Here is a 22,965-nt window from a genome sequence, read left to right as displayed (position 1 = left end):
CACCCCGCTCCAGGTCAGGAACCTTGCTTGGACCTCCCCCTTTGGGCCTTAACTGCACCTTGGACAGGAACTCTCCCAGTCTGGGTCTCTCAGCTGGACCCAGGTGGGATTCACTCTGATCTTGCACCCAGCCCCCTTCCACTCCCGGGTCCCAGGGCTGTATCCAGCCTGGGCCCCCAGTGGTGCTCCCCTACTGCGGATCTCTCTGTAAACGCCCCCTCCCGTGTGGCTGCCCTGGCCACGGTCCAGCTCAGAACTCCCCGTCCTCTCCCCGAAGGCTCTCCACCCTCCTAGGTCCCACATTGCCCCATCCCTGGCGGCCTGCACCCCGTCCTGCAGCTCTGTCTGCAGCCTCGTCTTCCGGGGAGCCTCTCTTGGCCTCCCACCCCACCCTACTGCATGGCCTCTCCATCGGCTCCCTCATCTGGACTTGCAAGCTTCTCTGTGCACGGGGGCGGGCGGGGGGGCGGTGCTCACCTCTGACGCTGCCTGTGGGTCCTGGGCTGGCTGCCCGGTGGGTGCTGGCCGTGCGATGGGCTTGCTCTTGTTTTCTCCAGGCAGCCGGCCTTCCTGGAAATGTCTGTGAGGTGGCGGCTGAGGCAGCAGGCTTTGTCATGCAGAGGGGGAGGATGAGACTTGGAGGGCGAAAGGGGGATTTTTTTTGGCAGGAAGAGGAAAGGATGTTTTGGGCATGTCGGAGTCTCAGCGGGCTGGGCTGTGTGAGAGAGTTCCAAACCGGACGCAGCCGTAATGAATGGGCTGCCCGCGGCTCCCTAACTTGCTGTCTCTGGGCCTCGGTTCCTTTATCACACCTACCTTCCGTGGACTCCTGGCGTAGGATGTGAGATAGTGAATACTAAAGAGCTCTAGGCAAGTGTGGGCGATGAGATGAAGAGCTCAGAGGTGCTGGGGAAGGGGCACTTGCTGTGTTTTATTACTGTTACCATTCTTCTTGCTAGAAAGGCCTCAGCCATGTGGGATCCAGGCCTTGCCTCTGTTGGGCTGTAGCTTCAGAGTGAGGGGGAGAAAGGTAGCAGCTGGCACTTAGGGGGCCCCTAATCAGGGGTTGTCTCTGCCTCTTTTTCTTTGCGGTGGGGGGAGCCCAGGCAGCTGGAGGGCTTGTGGGGTCCTGGGGAGGGTGTGGGTCCTTCGCTGCCCCTGCTCCTGGTGGCTGCTGTGGCTGGGGCCAGAGCCCAGCCGGCCGGGTGGGCAGGGTAATAATTACGTCTTACATAAGTGGGAGGCCGGATCCCTGACCGTTGCCCAACCACTGTGAGTAACCCAGGAGGCACTCGAGGGGGAAGACGGCTGGGGAGGGACTTGCACTGCACAGACCTCGTGGAGCTTGGGAACCGGGAAATCAGACACTTCTTTTCCCCAGCTCCAGGTGTAGGCCTGGCCTGGCCAGCGCTGTGAGACCTCGGGCAGGTCCATCAACCTCTCTGGGCCACAGTGGTGTTTTCATGGGTGGAAAGAAGAGGTTGGAAGCAGTGTTGTTGTTGTTTTTTTTTTTTTGCGGTACGCGGGCCTCTCACTGTTGTGGCCTCTCCCATTGCGGACGCGCAGGCTCAGTGGCCACAGCTCACAGGACCAACCGCTCCGCGGCATGTGGGATCCTCCCGGACCGGGGCACGAACCCGTGTCCCCTGCATCAGCAGGCAGACTCTCAACCACTGCGCCACCAGGGAAGCCCGCAGTGTTTGTTTTTGAAGGCCCTTCAGCTCTTCCAGGCAGGGAATGTCTCATCAAAATAAAAATTAAAGTTGCAGGGTTGGGAAGGAGAAAGATCATGGGTGTGAAGGAATAAAGCACTTTGGGGAAACACTCAAATGCTGTGTGACCTGAATCCTGGCATTGCCTTCTCTGAGCCTCTCTGCAGAGAGAGGGCCAGGATACATTTCCAGTCTGTGGGTCCAGGTAACAGATGATGTTGGGTGGGGACACCGTCAGCCTCTTTGGGGTCTGTGGCAGCATGTGGTGGGAAGCCATAATGACCTCTTGCCAAAAATCCCAAGAGCTCCCACGTACCAAGGTTTTTCCATGTGCCATGTGCTAGCCCGTTTATTGCTCACAGCCCCATTCACAGACGAGGAAGCTGAGGCTCAGAGGAATTCATTGCCTTGCTTGAGGTCACACAGCTGTGACAGATGGAGCTGCTGTTCTAGTGCTCAGTGCTCCTCTGTGTCCCATTTCTGTGATGGGTCCTTGGGCTGAGCTGGTGGGATACTCCCCCCTCCCCCGTCACACCTCTGTTCTGAGGCATCTCCTCTAGCCCATGCCTGACCTGGAGGACAGACTGAGCGGAGGACGGACTGAGCAGAGGTGATGTCTCCTGTGTGCAGAGCCCTTTATAGCTGGCACATTTCATACTCTCTGCGGTCCGACCCATTTGTCAGGTGACAAAACTGAGGTCAGGTGGGAGGAGTGGCTTGACCCAGCCCTCCGTGTCCTGGGCACAGGCCACAGTGTTGTTCTTCTCGCCACCTTCTCAAGGAATTTGGACCAAGCAGGATGTGGTTGGCACTCGACCTTAGGGAGTTTTACCTCTAAGCTTCCTGCCCTGCAGGGGTGCCCTGCCCCCGTCCTCCATGCCACAGCCCTTGGGAGTTTTCCGGGAGTGCGCAAGGGCCCAGGCCCTACAGCCCTGCTGTTTTCCCTGCTTCCTCGCCCACATGCCATCTCTGCCTGGGATCAGAGGCCGAGGGCAGCTGCGGCCAGAGGGCAGGGGCTCTGCTGCCTCTGGCCATGTCTGTCCTTGGGGTGCCCCCACTGCACCGTGAGTGCTGCCCCCGTGGGCACTTCCTGGTTCATCCTCAAGTGGCTCCTGGATGCCTGACGGGGACACTGAGGCTGCAGGAGCACCGTGTCCCGGCCCTTCCTGCTGTGCAGCTGCCCTCCCCTGACCTGTCCTGTCCTGTCCCGGCTCTCGGAAAGATTGGAAGGTGGCACTTGGGGACTTCCCCCACCCCTGGCGTGACGCACAGGAAACTATCCGCCAACCTGTGGCTCAGGGCCTGAAGGGAGCAAAGTTCTCAGTCGCTTGTGTGGGGAGAGGGCCGGGGCAGCGGAAGGCTTCCGGCGTGAGTCAGCGGGCACTGGGCGCTGACTCACCCGTGGGGCACGCCAGCCGGTTGGCTGCAGCTTAAAGGGCCAGTGCCTGGCCGCTGGTGGGTGGGAGGGGGCTGGGAGTCCCCACCTCGTGGCCTGGAGCTGGGCACGGCGGTGGCCCCCCTCCTGGACCTGGGATAGAGCTGGGAGCCCCCTCCTGGCCCTGCGCCCATCCCCCCAGGAACTTCCTCTGTTAAGCAAGGGCCCTGCTTCCTCTGTTCAGGAAGCAGCGGAGGAGCAGGTGACAGCGGCTGTTTACCGCCCTTGGCCCAGGGCCTCCTCTGGCTCCGACTCCGGCTCCGGCTCCGACTCCGATGTGCTCCCGGGGGCCGCGGGCAGCCGAGGAGCAGAGGTGGTGCGGGGTCCCCTGGGCTCCCGGGAGACAGGGCTGTGCAGAGGTGAAAACTCTGCCGTCACATCCCAGCTCAGCCCCTTCGCTGTGACATTGGATGTCCGCTGCCTGCTGTAAATGCTTTCAGTCCCCTGGCACTGCCCGGCTTTTGGATGTGAGGCCTCGGTTTCTTCACCTGCAAAATGGGAGTGGGAACCCTGCGTGCTGTCTTGCCGGCAGCCGCGAGGACAGGTGTAGACAGCCTCATTCCACTCTTGTTAAGTGTCAGGTCCTGGGAACAGCGAGACTGCCCTCTGCCCACAAAGAACCTCAGCGAGACAGGAAGTAGGGCAGAGCCTGGGCTCGGGGGTGGATGGACCTGTGTTCGAATTCTGACTCGCTCCACTGCTTCCCAACTTCCTCACGTGCCCTCTCTGACCCTCAGTCTCCTCTTCTGTAAAATGGGAGAAAACAGCCCCCCTCAGGGTGGTGGTAAAGGTGGGAGATGGTGTTTGTCAAACAAATGTCATCTGTTATTATTTTCTCATTGTTATGGTGGTGGCAGTTGTTCGTTGGTGGATGAATAACCAGGATGGGGACCTCTGGTGATGGACTTTAAGCTCTGTGACACGACTCTGGCTGCAGGGTCCTGTAATGGCAACTAGAATATACCTGGCTCTTTCCCCACTGGTCCCCAAGCTGGAGCTGGGAGCTTCATTGCCTCTTGGGCCTTCCTGGGGAGGGCTTTCGGGGAACGGAGAGGACGGCGTGCCTGCCTCGGCCTGCACATCCGCGTCCCCTGCAGCATGGGGGTGTGTGGGACCGGGAATTGGGAGGGGGGAGCCTCCTAGGCCAGCCCCTCAGTGGGTGGAGCTCCGTCAGGGCCAGGCAGGGCACCTGCTGCAGGAGCGCAGGGCTGGGCGTAGAGCGCCCTAACCGTGGAGTGGAAGGAGGCCGTGGGGGAAGTGGTTCTGAGGGTCCAGCTCCAAGGCCTCCGTGTCGGTGGGCGGCAGGGCTGAGCTGAGTGGGAGCAGCTGGGCGGGGCCTAGGCCGCTGTGGGGAGCATCGTCAGCATCTTGGGAGGGGTCACTGTTGGGTCCTAGAAGAAGAACGGCATGCAGGGCCCCGTCCCAGCTGGGTGCGGCGATGGGGCGGGCCTCCCTGAGCTCAGCTTCCCACGCTGGGGCTCATTGCCCTCCCGGGACTGGCCGGGCCTCTCGGTGTGGCCCCTGTGGTCAGGCCTGCTTCCCCAGCAGTGGCCGTGGAAACCCCCCGAAGCCTCATATAAAGGGCGTGAAGAGCAGGCAGGGCTGGGAGGCAGCCCCTCTGCAGCTCAGACACCACGCTTGGGCCCACGTTCCACCCCAGAGGGGGTCACCAGGCTCACCCTGACAGGGCTTCCCCCTGCCCCATCCCCCCAGTCCTGGGCACAGGTCCCTGTCACCCTCTCCCTGTCCTGAGGTCCTCTCTGGGGTGTCCTTGCAGGCTGAGCTGGCATCCAGGGGCTGCCCTGGCTTCTCTGGGAGGCCGTGTCCAGTCGCCCCTCTCCCCCAGTGCTCGCCCTGGGCCGCTCTGCACTGGCCCTTCTGCCCGGTCAGGGCAGACACCGGAAGGATATGTAAAATGTACCTCTACGTTTTAAAGAATAAAGGAAAGTGAATTCTGTATACCCAACACCCAGCTAAAGAAATCTCCCCTTGCTGTGCCCCTGCAGCCCGTCAGTGTTGCCTCTCTCTGACCACTGTCCTGATGTGGGAGCTTATCATTTCTATATTATTGTTTTAAATCAAGCCCTAATGTACGTGTGGTGTAGTTAAGCTCACTGGCCTGCAGGAGCCCGGGGCCAGTGTCCACACCGTGGTCCGTGGGACAGCCACTGGTGTGTAGCGGTGTTGGGGGAACGGCTAGAGCTGGCTGGCGGTCGGGGGCTGCACTGCGGGGGTGATACTGGGACCTACGTGGATGATGGGGCCTCAGGGTTAACGTGTCGAGTGCCTGCAGCTGTTATTGCTGTTGCTTCAAGTGAACGTGAAGCCCAAGTGGTGCAGTGCTCGGACGGCGCAGCTCTACCACCGCCCTGAGTTTCCTTGTCTGTGTCACTGTGCAGCTTCGAGGGTTTGTCTTAAGGTTTGCACGAACCAGTGGGCACGAAGGGACAGGTGATGGGCCTTGGATGTCAGCAGAGGTGTTTGGGTGCCACCAGGAAGTAGAAAGGGGGCCGAGGGGCATTGCTGTGCCTCCAGTAAGTCGGTGCTTCCTCGGTGTTGGCGGTCGGCGGCTGCTGAGGCCTGGATGGGAGGCCGGCCCGAGACTGCTCTGGGCGCGGGGGCTGGAGACTGTTCCCTGCCCTCTTTGTTCTTCTGTGCACCTGGGTCTGGGCCTCTGGCCCACCCCATCCCCTCTCACTCCAGCCCAGCTCGTCCCATCCCGAGTTGCCCTGCGCAGACCCGGATAGTGTGGTTGGACCCTTGCTGGGTGAGCCTGTGGGCGCTTCCAGCCCGAGCTCCCTGCCTGGATTCCCCTGCTGCAGAGCTTTCCAGGTTGCCTCCTCTTCCCTGTCAGCCTCCACTCAGATCTCACCTCCACAGGGTCCCCTGCTTCCTTTTTCTTCAGAGCACTTAGCACTGTGGAAATCTACGTAAACGGTGTGTACCCGGACTTTGTCTGTTAGTTGGCTTTGTCTGTTGCCCTGTCTCTCCCCAGCCCCGGGCGTCTAGGGCCGGATCGTTCTGGCTTGTGGGGCAGCACCTCTGGCCTCTACCCACCAGATACCAGTGGCATCCCAAGTTGTGACAAGCAGATTGTCTTCAGGCTTTGCCACGTGGCTGTGGTTAGAGTGTGATCCTGGGAGGGCAGGGCCCCGTCTGCTCACTGCTGAGGGGACGGATGCTGTGAGCTGCGTGGGCTCAGGACCCTCCCCACGGGCTCTGCAGATGAGAAGGGCCCTGGAGGTGGGGGGCCGAGGGATGCCGAAGGCCTCTGAGGCCAGGGCCTGGCCCGGGGGCCACCGTGCCGCTGGGGGTGCGCAGGGCAGGGCTGCTGGGTTGAGCGGACCCCCGCCCAGTCTGTCACTCCCCTGTGGGCTCGGTGCTAAGGGCACTGTGGCGGGTGCGGGCCCGGCCCGTGGAGGCTCCCAGGAAACGGAGAGCCCTCCCCTCTGTGGGACCTGGGGGAGAGACCATTGCAGAGCTGGGGAGCCGGGTGTGAACGTGAGGGGACGTCCCTGCTGTGCCTGCCTCTCCATGTCCTTGCTGGACACGCCCGCAGAGCGGTAATGGGGGGTCATGATATCAGGGGGTGGATATAGGCCTTGGCTTGGCGATAGACATTAACTGTGCAGGTGAATCTACTGCCCCCCTGAAAGCCTCCCATTCTCGGGGCCTCAGTTTGCCCACCTGAGCAGTGGGAGCGGGTTGGCCTGGTTGATCTCTCTTTACGGGACCCCCACAGGATAGAGGTGGCCAGCTGGGGGCAGGGCCAGGCGGGGGTGTGGGCATCCTCGGACATCTGGCCTCTGACACCTCCGTGGTGGCACGTGCTTCCTTACCTGATGGGCACGGACCCGGAGGACCCAGGACATCTCCAGCAGGATTGGAAAGCACGAGAAGCACCCCAAATATCCAAAAGTAGGAGGCGGGAATAACAAAGTGGGAGCCGGTGTTGCTTTCGTCGGGGAGGCCACGGATGAGACAGAACGTGGTGGGGTGTGGGGCTCCCTTGCGAGCGAGGCCCGGCAGGGCCCGTGGTGCGGGGTTGTCTGCCCTGCCCCCCGCCCCGGATGGGGCCTGAGAGCCGGGCAGAGCTGGTTTGTTGGAATCTCCCCAGGCCCCGCTCAGGGTCTGCTCCCCACCAGACGCCCACTGTGACCTCGCCTGGCGCCTCCTCTCCGACCCTCTTGGTGCAGCAGACCCGTGAAGACGCTTCCGGGGCTGCTGAGGGTGCTGACAGAGTGGCCGTCTGGGCTGCGGGCCCGGTGTTAGCTTGGGTCCCACGCGTTTCCAGGCGGCTCAGTCTAATCTTCCTCGCGCCAGGACCACTGAGGCAGGGTACTGGACCGCGTGGGATGCGCTGATACCCGTGCGAGGTCGGTCCGTTGTCCCCACGTCACAGTTGAGGCCCAGAGAGGTGAAGTCGTTTGCCTGAGGGCACCCAGCTAGGAAGCGGCAGCTTTGCGGTTCAAGCCCAGGCTGCCTGGCTCCAGAGTCCGTGCTGCCTCTGAGATGTAACTACAGGGCCGTGACTTGTGGGGTGCCGGCTGGACACGGGAGAGCCAGTTAACAAGGGCGCTTAGCTGTACGACCAGGGGGGCCTCTCTGAATAGACAGAAGCTGAGGCTCACACATCAGCTGGGACAGAGTTGCAGGGAAGAGCATTCTAGGCAGAGGGAACAGAACCAGCAAAAGCCCTGAGCTGGGAACAACGGTGGCTCATTCAGGCCATGGCTAGAGTCCTCGTTGCCTCCTGTGGCTCCCCTGGAAGGCTGGAGCGGACGAGGACACAGACACCTGGTACTGTGCCCTCCTGCGCTGGGATCCCTGCAAGCCGAGGCTGGCGGGCTCATCGTGCTTTGCTGGTGGCAGCCCACAAAGTCTGTTTGTTGTGGTGACAGTCGCCACAGTGGCCTGCACCTGGGCGGCCCCGGCCCGGCGCTGACGGCTCTGGCAGACGGTGGGAGGGGCCGGCAACCTGTTTCTGGCCGCCCCGCAGACCCAGTTGTGTCACTCTAGACATAGGCCTGGGGACCCTGGCAGGCAGGGGGTCCTCGCCCTCTTCCCCTCACCCCCACCACCACTGCAGCCACAGGCAGGGAGACTGAGGCTTGTAAGGGGGACGTTCCCAAAGCCCAGGGCAGGCCATGGGTGTGCAGGCTGAGCCCAAGAAAGGTGGAGAGGGGGCTGAGAGCAGAGGAGGTGCAGGTGGACCCCGGAGACCCCCACGTGGATTGTTACCTTGTAATTTAAAATGTTTTATCTTCTGGTTACAAAATAGCATCAAGTCAAGAATAAAAGCCACCCATATTTCTCACTACTTAGGACGGATTTTTTCACCTCTGCAGAGGCGCTGATGATAACTGTGGTGTCCACTTGCGGGCCATTAGAGGGTCACCTACTGTGTGCCAGACCCTCGGCCTTGCCTTTTAGGGCGGCAGGTGTACCTCCAAGCGGGTGAGAAGTAGAGGTGCGGGCAGGAGGGCGCTGTGCTGGGCTCCAGCCGGGCTGCAGAGCTGGGCTTCCTTTGGCCTGGCCTGTGGCCTCCACACGCCGTGGACCCCTGCGCCACCTTGGGGCCTGGTGGTGACTAAGTCTGATCTGGGGACAGTACAGAAGTGGCCTCAGGAACTGAAGCCCCGGCTTTTCTGTTTTCCTCTTGGCGTGTGGAATGTGCTGGCTTCCCTTGGGGGAGTGTGGCAGGCCTGTCCCCTCTTCCCTGCAGGAGGGGCACTGTGAGCCGCTGGCCTGGCCTGTTAGGGTCTCCAGGTGTGACTCCTGGCCAGACCCTTGACTAACGTGCAGTGACTCCACCTCTGAGCCTTGGTTTCCCCAAGTAAAACGAGGCTAAGAGCTCCTCCTCCAGGGTCGTTGGGGTGTCTGGAGGAGATGGGAAAGGCCCGTGTGTGAGTGGCAGGTTGCTGCTCTCATGGGCGAAAGGACTTTGGAGGGAGACCCCCCACCCTGGCCCCTGACAACCAGCCACCTTGCCTTGATTGTAAAACGGGTTGAAATCTCTCCACACACAAGGTCATGATTGTGCAGCTGGCACACCCCCGTGCTGGGCGCAGGCAGTGGCTCCGGTCAGGTCCTGGACAGGCCCCTGGGGCTTCAGAGGTGGTGAAGTAGCTCGATGCAGGCTGAACGCTGTTCTAAGTGCTTTATCTGATAACTCTATAGGGAGGTGCTGTTTTTCTTTTTCTTTTTTTTTTTTTAAATTTGGTTGTGCTGGGTCTTAGTTGCGGCAGGCGGGCTCCTTAGTTGTGACATGCAGGCTGCTTAGTTGTGGCATGTGAACCCTTAGTTGTGGCATGAATGTGGGATCTAGTTCCCTGACTAGGGATTGAACCTGGGCCCCCTGCATTGGGAGCGTGGAGTCTTAACCACGGTGCCAGCAGGGAATTCCCAGGAGGTGCTGTTTTTGTCCCCATTGTATGGATGAAGATACTGAGGCTCAGAGAGGTGTGGGCACTTGCCCAAGATCACCCAGCCTGTAAGGGGCAAAGGTGGGATTTGAACTTGTGGCAGAGAGAGCCCATGCTTTTGGCAACAGGGTTGCACGAGAGTCGAGCCTGGTGTGGAGTGAGCAGGGACCCCGGCTCTGGGGCTGTGGACTGTGCCGTCGGAGCACTGACTTGGCTGCAGGCCCAGGGCCGCCTGGGTCAGGGCCTTTGGCCAGGACTGAGGCTCTCCTGCTGGCCGCCAGGGCACAGACGGATGCACCTCAAGCCTGGCATCTGGGGGCCCCTGCGGGTGCTTCTATGGAGAGGCTGCAAGTGTCTGCCTCCGTCACCCACCCTGGGGTAGATGCTGGGACCCCACCCCCACTGGACTTTTCCTGGTGGTTCACCCAGCTCTCAGGACAGCTGGGTCCGGGCCTCGTCTTCCCAGGGGCACTGATAACCCCTCCTATCATGGACAGTGGTGCCAGGCCCCCCGCCTCCCCGCTGCTGGGCCCGAGCGCGTGGGCCTGTCTGGATTCACAGATGAGGCTCTGAGGCTGCACAGCAGGGTGTGTGGAGGCTTGATCCAAACCCGGTTCAGAGGTGACTTCAGGAGGGTGTGCACAGGGTCTCCTGGTGCCCTGTGCACACCTGCGGCACGAGGCACGGGGTCTTGGGCGGGAGGCGGAAGGACGTGCCTTCAGGAGAGGCACATGGGCACCGTTTCTGTTCTGGGTGGTTTTGGGAGGTCCTGGTCGAGTCCCAGGTCTGCCCAGTGCTCTCGATGCCGATTCTTCTTTAGCACTGGCCGTGTGCCAGGCACCAGCCAGAGAGTCCTGGAGAGGCGACACTTCTTTTCTGTCCCTGGCGGTGAGGGGTGAGGGAGGCGTTGCCTCGGGACTCAGGCCCACCCAGCAGCCTGGGGGGTGGGAGTGGGCTTCCTGGGGCCGTGTGGTGAGCATGTGCACAGGCTCCGGCCTCCAGGGTGAGTGGGCCCAGCCAGAGCTGGCCCTGCCCACCCCTTGGGTGGTCCTCCTCCCCTGGGACGTGGACCCCGCCGGGCCCCCCTCACCTCCCACCCTGTTGGCTAGAGCTGGGGGTGGGGCTCCTCACAGATGGGGATACTGAGGCCCAGGGGCACTGCAGTGTGCCCGGGGCAGTGGGCAGGGGTGAGATGAGGCCATGGGTCCGTTCTCCAGGCCTGGATCTGCCCTGCTTTGGACCCTGCAGGCCTGCTGGGCTTACTTCCCGCTTCCCCAGGAAGGTGGGCCCCCAGGAACCTCCCCTGCTCCCAGCCTGGCGTGAGCCTGGGCGGGGATGCTGACAGCATCAGGTGTAGCTGTGGGTACAGGCACCTCAGTCTCGCCGCCTGTCCACGGGGAGGGCTGTGTGGAGGGCTGGGGAGCTGGCCCCAAGCACAGGCAGCCTTGGCGGCAGTGGGAGCTTGGCCGGTCCAGTGCCCTCACTCCACAGGGGACGTCCTGCCCTGCCCTGGACACCCCCGGCTGTGGAACCAGCAGACCTGGGTGCACATGCGGTCCTTTCCCGACTCACCTTCCTGCCCTTGGCCCTGGCCCCGTTTTCCAAACTGAGCCGGGGGCCGATGCCCTGGCAGGTGGTCCTTGTCCTCATACTTTGTCCACCCGGGGCCCCTTCTGGGGAAGCTGAGGCTGAGAGGGGCGGGGTGCCTGCACACAGGGTCCCGGCCCATGGGCCTGGCTGTGGACACCCCTGGCCGGGTTGCGTGTGATGCCTGCCGGCAGGGCCCCCAGCCTACGTCTGCGTTCCAGCACGGCGGGTGGGGACGTTGAGGCTCAGAGGCGGGGTGGGCGGCAGAGCCGAGGCTCTGGCTCGCCGGGGGCGCCCCCACCGAGGTTAACACTGCACGGGCTTGGGGTGGGTAGAGGCCCTGCTACCTTCCTAGGCTGCTGGACAAAGCCCCACACGCTGCACGGCTTCAACACCGCAACCTCCTGTCCCCCGTCTGGAGGCCTGAGCCCATCCAGGTGTCGCAGGGCTGGTCCTGCTGCGGCCGTGACCAGAGGAGCCTCCCCAGTCTCGCCCCTGGGACTGCAGACGGCCGTCTTCTCTGACACGTGTCTGTCTCTGTGTCCAAATTCCCCCCCCCGCCTTTTTTTTTCTTTTTGCGGTATGCGGGCCTCTCACCACTGTGGCCTCTCGCATTGCGGAGCGCAGGCTCAGCGGCCATGGCTTACGGGCCCAACCGCTCAGCGGCATGTGGGATCTTCCCGGACTGGGGCTCGAACCCGTGTCCCCTGCATTGGCAGGTGGACTCCCAACCACTGCGCCACCAGGGAAGCCCTAAATTTCCCCTTTTAAAAAGGGCACCTGTTATGCCGGATTAGGGCCTCACCTTAATGATCTCATTTTAACCTGATCATGTCTGTAATTCTCCAAATAGGACCATGCTCGGAGGTACTCGGGGTTAGGACTTCAGCTTTCAGGGGTTAGGACACAATTCAGGCCTTCAGGGAAACTTGGGACATAGGACTCTGCGTGGGTGGGAGCGTGGGGGCCTGATGGGGGCTGTGGGGGCCGGTCTGTGACGGTGCATCTTCCTTGGAGGTGCTGTCTCTTCTCAGGTGGCTGTGGGGTGACTGTTCCAGGAGGACTGGCAGGGCTCAGGCCCTCCAGCCCAGGCTGGGCACGTCCTCTGGGCTCCTGGAGACCCCGGGGCCCCGTCACGGTGCCGACCACGCTGACCCTCGGCGTCTGTGTCTCTGCCGGGCCCCTGGGGGGTCCTTACTGTCCCGGGAGACGCTGACTGAGCAGTGGCTGAGCGGACGCTCCCTTCTCTCCCTCCCGTTTAGGAAAGTCCAGGAGGAAGAAGGATTTACGAATCTCCTGCGTGTCCAAGCCGCCGGTGCCCAGCCCCACGTGAGTTGGCCTCGGGTTTCCCCCGGCGCCGCCCAGACGGCCTCCTGAAGGGACCACCATGAGAGCCAGGCCCCTGCCTGGGCAGCACCTCCTCTGGGCAGCTGCGGGGGCCACGGGCCTCTCACGTCCGCTCAGGGCCCTGCTCTCCCGTCGAGGATGGAAGGCGAGGCCCTGGCCATGTCTGCGTGCTGTACCGCGTGCTGCCCCGCAGACGCTCGGTGGCTGGGGGGTGGGGGCTCCCGGGCAGGATGTGCGCCAGGCTGGGCTGCCCGCTCAGGAGGGTGCGGCTCCCCGGGCTCACGGCCCTGCTCCTCTCTGCAGGCCCCCCCGGAACCTGGACTCCCGGGCCTTCATCACCATCGGGGACAGGGTAGGTGTCGTCAGGCCGTGGGAGGTGGCTGTGGGTGGTGGACAGAGCTGGGCTGGGGTGGAGCGCTGGCTCCCCGCTGCTGACCAGTGGCCCGTCTGGGGCAGAGGTGGTGGCTGCCTCCTGGGGCCCTGGTGAGCCGGAGCCGGCGTGGAGCTCCCCGACCTCAGAGGAGTGGTGCTGAGCGCGCAGATCCCTGGCCCTGCCCTTGGGGCCAGTGCCCGGGGACCTGCATTTCACTCACACTTCCTGATGGCTTGGGAAACCCGGCTTGGGGACTGTGTGTCGACCACAGGACACGCCGACGGTGTCCTGTTCGTCCCCGTGCTCGCTCCCTTTTTTGGCTGCTCCCTGTGAGGCGAGACCTTTCTGTTGTCCTCTCCGTGTCCCCGGTGCCTGAAACAGGGACTTGCATGCAGTAGGTGCCGCACGAGTGATTCAGTCTGGCCACCTGAGTGGGGCGGGGAGAGAGGGAAGGAGCATCTCTCAAGGGCCCCATGCCGCTGGGAGCACTTCCCAGACCGGCCTGCTGACACTTCGCAGCAGCCCTTGGAAGTAGGTGCTGTGCCTGTTCTGTAGAAGGTGAGGGGAGGCTCAGAGAGGTTAAGTGAGTTGCCCCAGGGCACGCAGCAGAAGTGGTTCGGGCAAGATTTGAGCACAGGTCTGACTGGCTGGCGGTCCTCTCTTTCTGCTGCCCCAGCGTCTCCACTGGCGCCTGACTTGGCCCCTGTGAACCCTCCCTCTTTTGTGTCCCCCAAGAACTTTGAGGTGGAGGCGGATGACCTGGTGACCATCTCGGAGCTGGGCCGAGGCGCCTACGGGGTAGTGGAGAAGGTGCGACACGCCCAGAGCGGCACCATCATGGCCGTGAAGGTGAGTGGGGCCCCCAGCACAGGGCTGTCAGGGCCGGGGGCACCGGGGGCTGCGCACCTGCCCCCCAGCCCCTGACCGCGGCCCTCGCCCCGCAGCGCATCCGGGCCACCGTGAACTCCCAGGAGCAGAAGCGCCTGCTCATGGACTTGGACGTGAACATGCGCACAGTCGACTGCTTCTACACCGTCACGTTCTACGGGGCCCTCTTCAGAGAGGTGGGCCCTCGCGGGGTGGGCCCGGGGGCTGGGGGCTCAGCCAGGCCCAGGCCGTGGTAGGGGAGACACGCCAGCCTCTCCACAGGCCGGGTCAGAGCTGGCAGGGGGCCCAGGGCCTTAGCGGTACCCCAGGGGGTGCTGCACCCAGCCTTCTCAGAAGGCTGTCTCGGGTAGGGGTGGGCGGTGGGGGGCTGGCGGAGGAAGGGCCCGTCTGCCAGGCTCAGAGCTGGGACGAGCCATGGGGCGGCAGGGGGGCCGGTATGGGGCTGAGGCAGGAGGGGTCTGCAGGGCCGGGGCATGGAGCTGAGCTGGCACAGGTGGGTCCCAGAAGCCCCCACTGAGGGACACAGTCACTTCTCTCTGGAACCTGCCGTGGAATTAGGGGTCAGATGGGGGAGCGAAGAGGTGACAGCGGCGGTGGGGGGGCTGCTGTGTGGAGCCAGCAGAGTGGGCAAGCCTCGGGGGAAGGGGGAGGAGCTGGGAGGTCGGGGCATCCGCAAAGGCTGAGGGGTGTAGGTGTGTCGGGGGCACCGGCTGGCTCCGGGGAGGTGGGCACGGGAGGACACCGGGCCAGGCAGTCCTGGGCGGGCATGGCTGAGTTCCCCATGTCCACGTGCAGGGAGACGTGTGGATCTGCATGGAGCTCATGGACACATCCCTGGACAAGTTCTACCGGAAGGTGCTGGACAAGGACATGACGATCCCCGAGGACATTCTCGGGGAAATCGCTGTATCTGTAAGTGGCTCAGGCCCTGCTGGGGTGGGGGTCCCGATGATGTTGTCTTGGGCAGAGTCGGGCTCCCGGTGTGGCCCCCAGCTGTGGCCCTGAACCTGGGTGGCTGCCCCTCGAAGCCCAGCTGCCGCCACCCTGGACCAGAGCCTCCCTGCTGAGGAGACCGGGGCTCCTGGAGCCGGGCAACTTTGGCAGAGCCAGACCCTCTGGGCCTTCCTGTGCAGCTCCTGAGCTTCTAGGCCACGAGAAAGGACTTAGTGCTTACAACTTCCTCATGCCGAGGAGGACGAGGACGCTCTGGGGCAGCTCACAGAGGCGCAGTGTCGGGGGAGGGGTTCGCCTCCATGCTTGCCCCCTGAGCTTGCATGTCCCTCAGGCAGGGCGGCAGCCCTGGGCATGAGCACCCCGGCAGCCAAAGCAGAAAGGGAAATGGGGTCAGCGAGCCAGCGGTCCTTCCTCCTGACCGCACCTGCGAACGTGTGAACATCCCCCTGGCGTTGAATCAGGATCTTTGGGGTCATTCCTGTGGGGAATGGCTCCGAGCATGTAGCCCACTGACTGCTGAGGGAGGGAGAGGAAGCAGGGAGGCTGCAGAGGGCTGGGTTCTACCAGGAGCCTGGCAGGGGGAAGGGACAGCACCCTGGGGGCTCATAAGTCTGGGACTCTGCAGGGTCCTGGGCATATCACCTGAGACCCTTGCCCCCTCAGAGCAATGCAGGAACCGAGTGCGTCTGCATCAAGGTTGCTGGGACCCTACAGCAAAGGCTGGGGTGTGGGCAGGAGCCTAGGGTAGTGAAGGGTTGGGTGTGTACCTGGGAGAGGGCGATGGACGGCCCTGGGTGGGGTGTCTTACAGCTCTGTCATTGTTGATGCAACCGGGAGTCACAGCCATCCGGTCTCTTCCCCCCCTTCCTGTTCCAAATGCCAGATTGTGAGGGCCCTGGAGCACCTGCACAGCAAGCTGTCCGTGATCCACAGAGGTCAGTGCCCAGGCCGGCCGGCGGGAGGGGGCCTGGCTGCTCACACACACGCTCTTGCCCAGTCCTGCTGGGCCCGCACTACCAAGGCTCAGAGGCAGCCGGCTCTGACGTGCCTGTTGGGTCAGGAGCTGAGCCTGTTGCCCGGTCCAGGCCACTGTCCACTCCTCCCAGCCATTTTCCTCAGCCCCCAGGCCCAGTCCCAGTTCCGCTGGCTGGTGCTCAGAGCACGGATGGTGTGGGCCGTTGTCCTGGGAAGGCTGAGCCATCTTGTTTTGATGTGTTGTTTACGTGTTGCAAGACACGCAGGGGGTTTGTGTACCACTGTGTGAATCTGATCATTGTTGATACTGTGTAACCCCCGCCCATCAAGATGAAGGTGTTTCCAGCCTCCCCCTCCCTCCCGGCACGTTCTCAGCCCTTCCTGCTCAGTCATGCCCCCAGCCCCCCACGTCCTGGAGCCACACTCCTCTGATTTCCCCACAGTGGGTTGGTTTAGCTTGTTCTCAGCCTCCCGCTTGGCCCGGTGGTTCTGAGACTCCCCCAGGCAGCGTACGTCCTGCCTCTTCGTCTGTGTTCTGGGTGCTCTGCTTTTTCAGACCAAGTCCATTAGGCTAAGCCCCCTTGACCACTCAGTGGCAGGTTGTCACGGAACCTTCGGTCCTTTTTCTGTGCGTCTGTATCCACACAGAAGTCCCCATAGAAGGCAGCAGAGATGCGTGTGTGTCCTGTGTGTGTGCTCGCTGGATGGTCCCTGCTGTGCCCTCCAGCACACTCCATGTCCACCTCGAGTCCAGGGGCTCTGGGTTCTCCTGCAGACCCATATCCTGTGTTTAGCTGCTGCCCTGCGCTTCCTGGACAAATCTGCCGAGCCCTCTGGGTGGGCATGGGGTGGTTTCCAGTGCCCACGCTGTCAGTGATGGGTCCCCCTGGAGCCTGGGTGGACCACAGAGCTAGAGGTTGTGCGGGAAGTGGCGGCTGAGTCCCAGCTGGTTGGCTGCAAAGACATGGTCCCAGGCGAAGCCCCCGAGCCCTGACTTCCTCCCCTACCTGTGGCTGGAGCCCAGGGCTCCTGGCTGTGTGGCCACCAGCTCTGCCCTGGGCAGTGGGGGCCCCACAACCAGGAGCTGAAAGGCGTGTCCTGCCCCTGGCAGACGTGAAGCCGTCCAACGTCCTCATCAACAAGGAAGGCCATGTGAAGATGTGCGACTTTGGGATCAGTGGCTACCTGGTGGATTCCGTGGCCAAGACGATGGATGCTGGCTGCAAGCCCTACATGGCTGTGAGTGGTTCCTGGGCCACCCAAGGAGGAAGCAGCCAGGCTTGGCCACCCCCGCCGTGTCCTGTGTCCATCAGGGATGAGGCCTCCCCAGACCCTGAATTTCCTGCCGTTGGGGGCAGAGGGGTCTGCTGCCTGGCCCTCTCCACCCCTGTCTGACTGGCCCCATGGTGCCCATTTGGGTAATAAGTCTCACCTCAGGGAGGTGGCTGGTGGGGCCTGCGGGGTCCCACCCCTCCCCCAGTGTCCCGAAGGTGGGACCCCCAGGCAGGGCAGCTGCGTGGCAAGACTCAGGCCTCCACCTTGAGACCCTGGCCCTCGCTGGCCTCAGCTTCCTCATTTGCCCCGGGGGAGATGGGATGGGTGAGCCCTGGCCCCTCGGTTTGGGGTGGGGGAGGCCAGACCCAGCTGAGGATGCCTGGGCGACCCTGCTCTGGTCCCTCTTACAGCCTGAGAGAATCAACCCGGAGCTGAACCAGAAAGGCTACAATGTCAAGTCCGACGTCTGGAGCCTCGGCATCACCATGGTACCACCTGGGGCTCCCTTGCTATTTGGGAGGGGCTGTACCAGGTCCTTGAGCTTCCGGGGCCTGGGAAATAGTTTAGCCTTGGACAGAAATGTTGGTTGGCTTCACAAACTGAGGAGAGACTGTGTCATCAAAAATTACGGTGTCTTGGGCTTCCCTGGTGGCGCAGTGGTTGAGAGTCCGCCTGCCGATGCAGGGGACACGGGTTCGTGCCCTGGTCTGGGAAGATCCCACGTGCCACGGAGCGGCTGGGCCCGTGAGCCATGGCCGCTGAGCCTGCGCATCCGGAGCCTGTGCTCCGCAACGGTAGAGGCCACAACAGTGAGAGGCTCGCGTACCACAAAAACAAAAACAAACAAACAAAAAATTACGGTGTCTTAAGGGGAGCATGTGCAAGTGCCTTACACCCGCCGTGGGGTGAGGGGCAGCTTTACATAGTTCTCGATGTCTCTGATGACTCGTCCATTGGACTTTACCCAGCGCTCATGGTGCTTGTCGAGAAATCACAGTCAACCCCAAATTAAGTGAGCTCCTCATACATGTGGCCCTCAAGATCACGGTGAGACTCAGCCCTGGCGCTGGACGGTCATACTGCTTCTCGACGTTTACTATCACAGATAACATCGTACTGTGCATCTCTGTGCCGAGGCTGTTTATATTTTTATTTTTCTTTTTAGAGCTCCTTAGAAAAAATTAGCAGGAAAGGAATTACGAGGTCTAGGGTTTGGACACTTCTCTGTTTTCCTACTTGTAAACTCTGGTGGTCCTTCTCTGCAGCCCAGGCAGGGTCCTCACTTCTGTGTGTCGGAATCATTGGGAACTCTAGGAAAAAAAGCAGGCTGACTTTGTCCTATGAAAATCTAGGGTCACACTCACACCCACCGCACTGTGCCACCTCCATCTGTGGGATGCATTTGTGTCTTGGCTGGAAAGGGGCCTTTAGCCTAACGGGAAGGTGCTTTCTTAGCACAATGACTAGCGATCTGTTTCGGTGCCAGTCACCACCAACAAGAAGCGTTTGCTTGAGCTGAGGTCTCTTCTGTTCATTACGGTGATCACTTGTCAGGGAAAGGGGCCTGGGTGGACCTGATTTGTGTTTTCATCTCAGCAGTCAAAATCGGAACCCAGAGTTTGCTGTGAGCTGCCAGTCTTTTTAAAAAATGAATTAATTAATTAATTAACGGCTGCCTTGGGTCTTTGTTGCTCTGTGCGGGATTTCTCTAGTTGCGGCGAGCGGGGGCTATTTTCTTTTCGGTGTGCGGGATTCTCATTGTGGCGGCTTCTCTTCTTGCAGAGTATGGGCTCTAGGTGCGAGGGCTTCAGTAGTTGTGGCTCACAGGCTCAGTAGTTGTGGCTCGCGGGCTCTACTTTACGTTTCGGTGTGCGAGCTTCTCATTGTGGTGGCTTCTCTCGTTGCAGAGCGTGGGCTCTAGGTGTGCGTGTTTCAGTAGTTGTGGCGCATGGGCTCAGTAGTTGTGGCTTGCGGGCTCTAGAGCACCGGCTCAGTAGTTGTGGTGCATGGGCATAGTTGCTCTGCAGCATGTGGGATCTTCCTGGACCAGGGCTCGAATTCGTGTCCCCTGCATTGGCAGGTGGATTCCTAGCCACTGCACCACCAGGGAAGTCCCGAGCTGTCAGTCTTTCCCACAGATGACTCCTGCCAACTGCAAGTGAGGCACCCAAGGCACAGGGAGGTCCGGGTCTAGTAGGAGAGATGAGGCCATGGCAGCCTTGTGTCCAGGGAGTCAGGGAGAAACAGTGATGAGGTCAGAGCTGGAAGGCTTCCTGGAGGGGGAGGCATTGGATATGGGCCTTACAGGTATTGGTGGCTGGGCAGTGGGGGCTCTGTGGAGGAGGAGGGGCCTGTAAACTTCATTTCCTAATGGAGTCTGGTGGATTGTTGCACAGTCCAGGAGATGAAACTCATGGTCAAAGGCAGACCTCACAGTCTAACATTGCTTCTGCAAACACATGAGAGTCATTTCATTTCCTGTTGCCCTTTCAGTAATAACAACAGCCCAAATAAATGGCAGCAGACGCTTAAGTCATTGTTGAGACATCAGGGAGTGGGGAGTGGCCTGTGGCAAAGGAAAGGGAAACTGGTTGCCTATCCGAGTTCCTTTGCTGCCGGTGGCCTGTGGGAAAGCATCCCCAGGTTGCCAGCTCCTCTGATTTTTTCAGATTAGCTGAAACCTGGGTTTTCAGGTACAATCTTCTGAATTCAGATTGTTTGAAAACCTGATGATAGCTAAGCCAGTCAAAACTCAGGGTTGGATTTGCTCCATGAGCCATAGCTGCTGGCTGGGTCAGAAGAATTAACTACTGGTGTCCCCTTGGCTTTCATCTTTGGTATGATGTCATCTATCAGCCCCTTGACCTGCCTCACAGTCCAGCTCTGGGTGCTGGACCAGGACAGGCAGGATCTGTGAAGGCCCTGCTTCCACGTACAGAATGTGGGTGCATCTGACCCAGTGCCGCTGTTTCCACTGCAGATCGAGATGGCCATCCTGCGGTTTCCTTACGAGTCCTGGGGGACCCCGTTCCAGCAGCTGAAGCAGGTGGTGGAGGAGCCGTCCCCGCAGCTCCCAGCTGACCGCTTCTCCCCCGAGTTTGTGGACTTCACTGCACAGTGGTGAGTCTCAGCCCTGCCCAGACCTCTGGGCCTCCCCAAGCCCAGTCAGTACCCCTCCCTGTCCTGGCCAGATCCCAGCTGCTCCCTGGGCCTGGTCTCCTTCTCCTTTAGCAAATAACCCCCAAACAACATAGCATCAAAATAAGTAAGGCACAAATAGTTTGAGTACAAGGAAAATTTGACCAACTATGTTCCTAGTGGGGAGATTTTAAAATAGTCCCTCTAGAAATGGACAGATCATGAAGATGGAAAAAGAAAACAGAAAGCATATGGAGGGTTTAAATGCATAACAAATTTGCTTTCATTGATGTTTAGAACTTCGTATCAAATTAAAGAATGCCCACAAGATCCTTATAAAAATTATGTTTGAGATTACAAAGGAAATAGGGGAAGAGGCAGAAGGCAAAGCCATATAGGCCACGTTCTCTGACTAATTAGCTGGAACAGGAAATCCATAACTGAAGAGAAAAAAGCTACATGCAAATTAAAAGTAAATTCTTCTAATGCACTCTTGGGTTATGAGAGAGATTTAAACAATAAAATTATAAACTAGTCAGAAGTGAAGACAATGAGAATATAACATGTCAACATCTATGTGTTGTGGCCAAAGAGATACTCAGAGGAAAATTCGTAGTCTTTATTTCTTTTATTGGAAAATAAGAAAGATTGGAGACAAGTGAGCCTGTTAGACAGAGTCATTTTCTCCCAAGACCCGTGGTAGGGGGTATCCCAGTGAAGGATACCAAGTAAGTGATTGTTAATGTTAGCATTTTGGTACTGGGATCATTGTAAATTCCCTAGATCACTCTAGAGACAAGAAAGCTAACACCCCAAGAGGCAAAGAAACTTGGTCCAAATCTCTGTAGTTTGCACCATGGATCCCACTCTGCCCTTGGAAGCCCCCCAGAACAGTCCGGCCCCTTCCTCCCTGAGCCTGAGGAGCATGTGTGTTCCCTTGCTGCCCGTGCAGGGCTGAACCCAGACTGGCTTGGCTGGCCTGGATGGGCTGGACTCACTTCTTCCCTGCCAGTCTGGCTCCAGCCTGCCCTCAGCCTACCCTGTTCTGTCCTAGCCTGAGAAAGAACCCTGCGGAACGCATGAGCTACCTGGAGCTGATGGTGAGTGTGGGCACGACTCTCTGGGAGAGGGCTGCATCTGTGCACAGCAGTGCGCAGCTCCTCTGGCTTGCCTGTGCATTCACTCCTAGGAACTCCTGTCACTCATTCACTCACATGTACCCTGGCTCCCTCCTCCCCCCTCCATGCCAGGCCCTGTGGAGGGAGGCAAAGGGCAAGGGGGGGCAGGTGGACCATTTTCTTTGGAGGCGTCAGGGAAGGCTTTGCAGGGGAACTGGGCCTAGAAGGGTGACTAAGGATTTACCCGCTGAGGGACAGAGGCCTAGCATGCACGGGGAAGAGTGAGTTGAGGGTGGCTGCGGGAGGGCTGAGCAGGAGGCCATGAACGTTGCCTCTAACAGGAGGGCTTCTTGGGGGGCAGAGGTCCTGGAAGGAAGACTGGGAGCTTGCTGAGCAGGAGAAGCATGTGGGGGCACCTCCACCTCCCCCACTCCAAGGTGACTGACTGCCGTCTATCCCCATCAGGAACATCCTTTCTTCACCTCGCACAAAACCAAGAAGACCGACATCGCTGCCTTTGTGAAGGAGATCCTGGGAGAGGACTCGTAGGCGGTGGGGCCTTGGACCCACTCTGGCCCTGCGGTGCCCCGCAGCCCTCTTCTGCGGCAGTGCTTGCCCACACCCATAAGCTACTGCCAACCTGGCCTTGGGCACCCGGGAGGAATCCAGGGGGCTGCTCCCGCCTGACAGGCTGTTGGTCCCAAGTGCCAAAGAACCAGACCATCGGGGCCCTCCAGTGCCTCTGCCCCTGCTGCTCCAAGGACTCTTGAGACTCTGGACTTGGAGGGGCCAGACGCCCCTCACAGAGAAGGCAGTGGTGCCTTGTACAGGCCACTGCCTTGGCCCGGCCCTGGATGCCACCCAAGTTGTATATTTTTTTATCTCTCGACTGAATGGACTTTGCACACTTGGCCCAGGCTGGCCACACCTCTGTCCCGGCATTGGTAGGGGGACCCAGTAGGGGGATGAGCCATGTGAATCCCCTGGAGCCCCCATGAGGCAGATGCCAGAGCCACCGAGGCCTTCACCCCAGCACTGGCAGACAGGGCTCTAAGGGCACCGGGGCCACCTCGCCCTTGCCTGCCGCCTCTAGGGGTGTTGTTTCACTTTTATTTTTTTAATTTATCCTCTTGATTTTTTTTCTTTCGCTTTGCGGGTTCGGCTGGTTTTTCTTGCATGGTTTGGAGCCGATCACTTTTCTGTCACCTGCTAGGGGACCAGCAGGCTAAGACCTGCCCTCTCTGCTCAGGCTGGGGTCTAGGGGGATGGGCCCAAGGTCTCTGCTCAGAGAGGCGCTAGGGGAGCCATCCAACTCACTCTCCTTGGGGACCGGCTCGACGGGGGCTGTGGATTTGCTTTTGGTATTGTTTTAAAAAAAAAGAAGAAAATATATTTTTTTGAAGAAAGGACTGCCCGTCCAGGGTCCTGTCCCTGATTGGTTGGGGCAGTTGCCTGATTGCTGTTTTAATTTAAAAAAAAAAAAAAAGTGGGACAAAAGGTCGTGTGAGACTGTGTGTCATAGCGGCGAGCCCTCCTCCTGCTCAGTGACGGCTGGTGGCCCTGGAGGGGGGACCCCTTACCCCCGGGACAGGGACACGGCAGCGTGATCAGGGGAGTGGGGGCCTCTCACCTGCTGGGGCCCTGCACTTCCACATGTGAGGACACGAGGCTGCCCCCAAGGGCCGTGACGAGCTGCCAGGCCCTTGCTGAACACTGGACAGAGCGGCAACACAAGCCC

At 60.5% G+C, this 22,965-nt stretch overlaps 1 protein-coding gene across 1 annotated transcript; it reads left to right on the top strand.

The window, feature by feature from the left end:
• Nucleotides 1–13,616: 13,616 nt before the first annotated feature.
• MAP2K3 (mitogen-activated protein kinase kinase 3) lies at nucleotides 13,617–22,636 on the top strand. Its single transcript, XM_079726169.1, has 9 exons — nucleotides 13,617–13,728; nucleotides 13,824–13,943; nucleotides 14,563–14,679; nucleotides 15,605–15,656; nucleotides 16,808–16,935; nucleotides 17,382–17,459; nucleotides 19,952–20,091; nucleotides 21,164–21,209; nucleotides 21,693–22,636. The coding sequence occupies exons 1-9, from the start codon at nucleotides 13,717–13,719 to the stop codon at nucleotides 21,774–21,776; spliced, it is 777 nt and encodes a 258-aa protein (XP_079582295.1). The 5' UTR covers nucleotides 13,617–13,716; the 3' UTR covers nucleotides 21,777–22,636.
• Nucleotides 22,637–22,965: the final 329 nt, after the last annotated feature.

The sequence above is a fragment of the Hyperoodon ampullatus genome (genome assembly GCF_949752795.1).
Source record: "Hyperoodon ampullatus genome assembly, chromosome: 19".
NCBI classification, from domain to species: Eukaryota; Metazoa; Chordata; class Mammalia; order Artiodactyla; family Ziphiidae; genus Hyperoodon; species Hyperoodon ampullatus.
The sequence above is the reverse complement of the archived record's forward strand: the minus strand, read 5'-3'. Positions and strand labels throughout refer to the sequence as shown.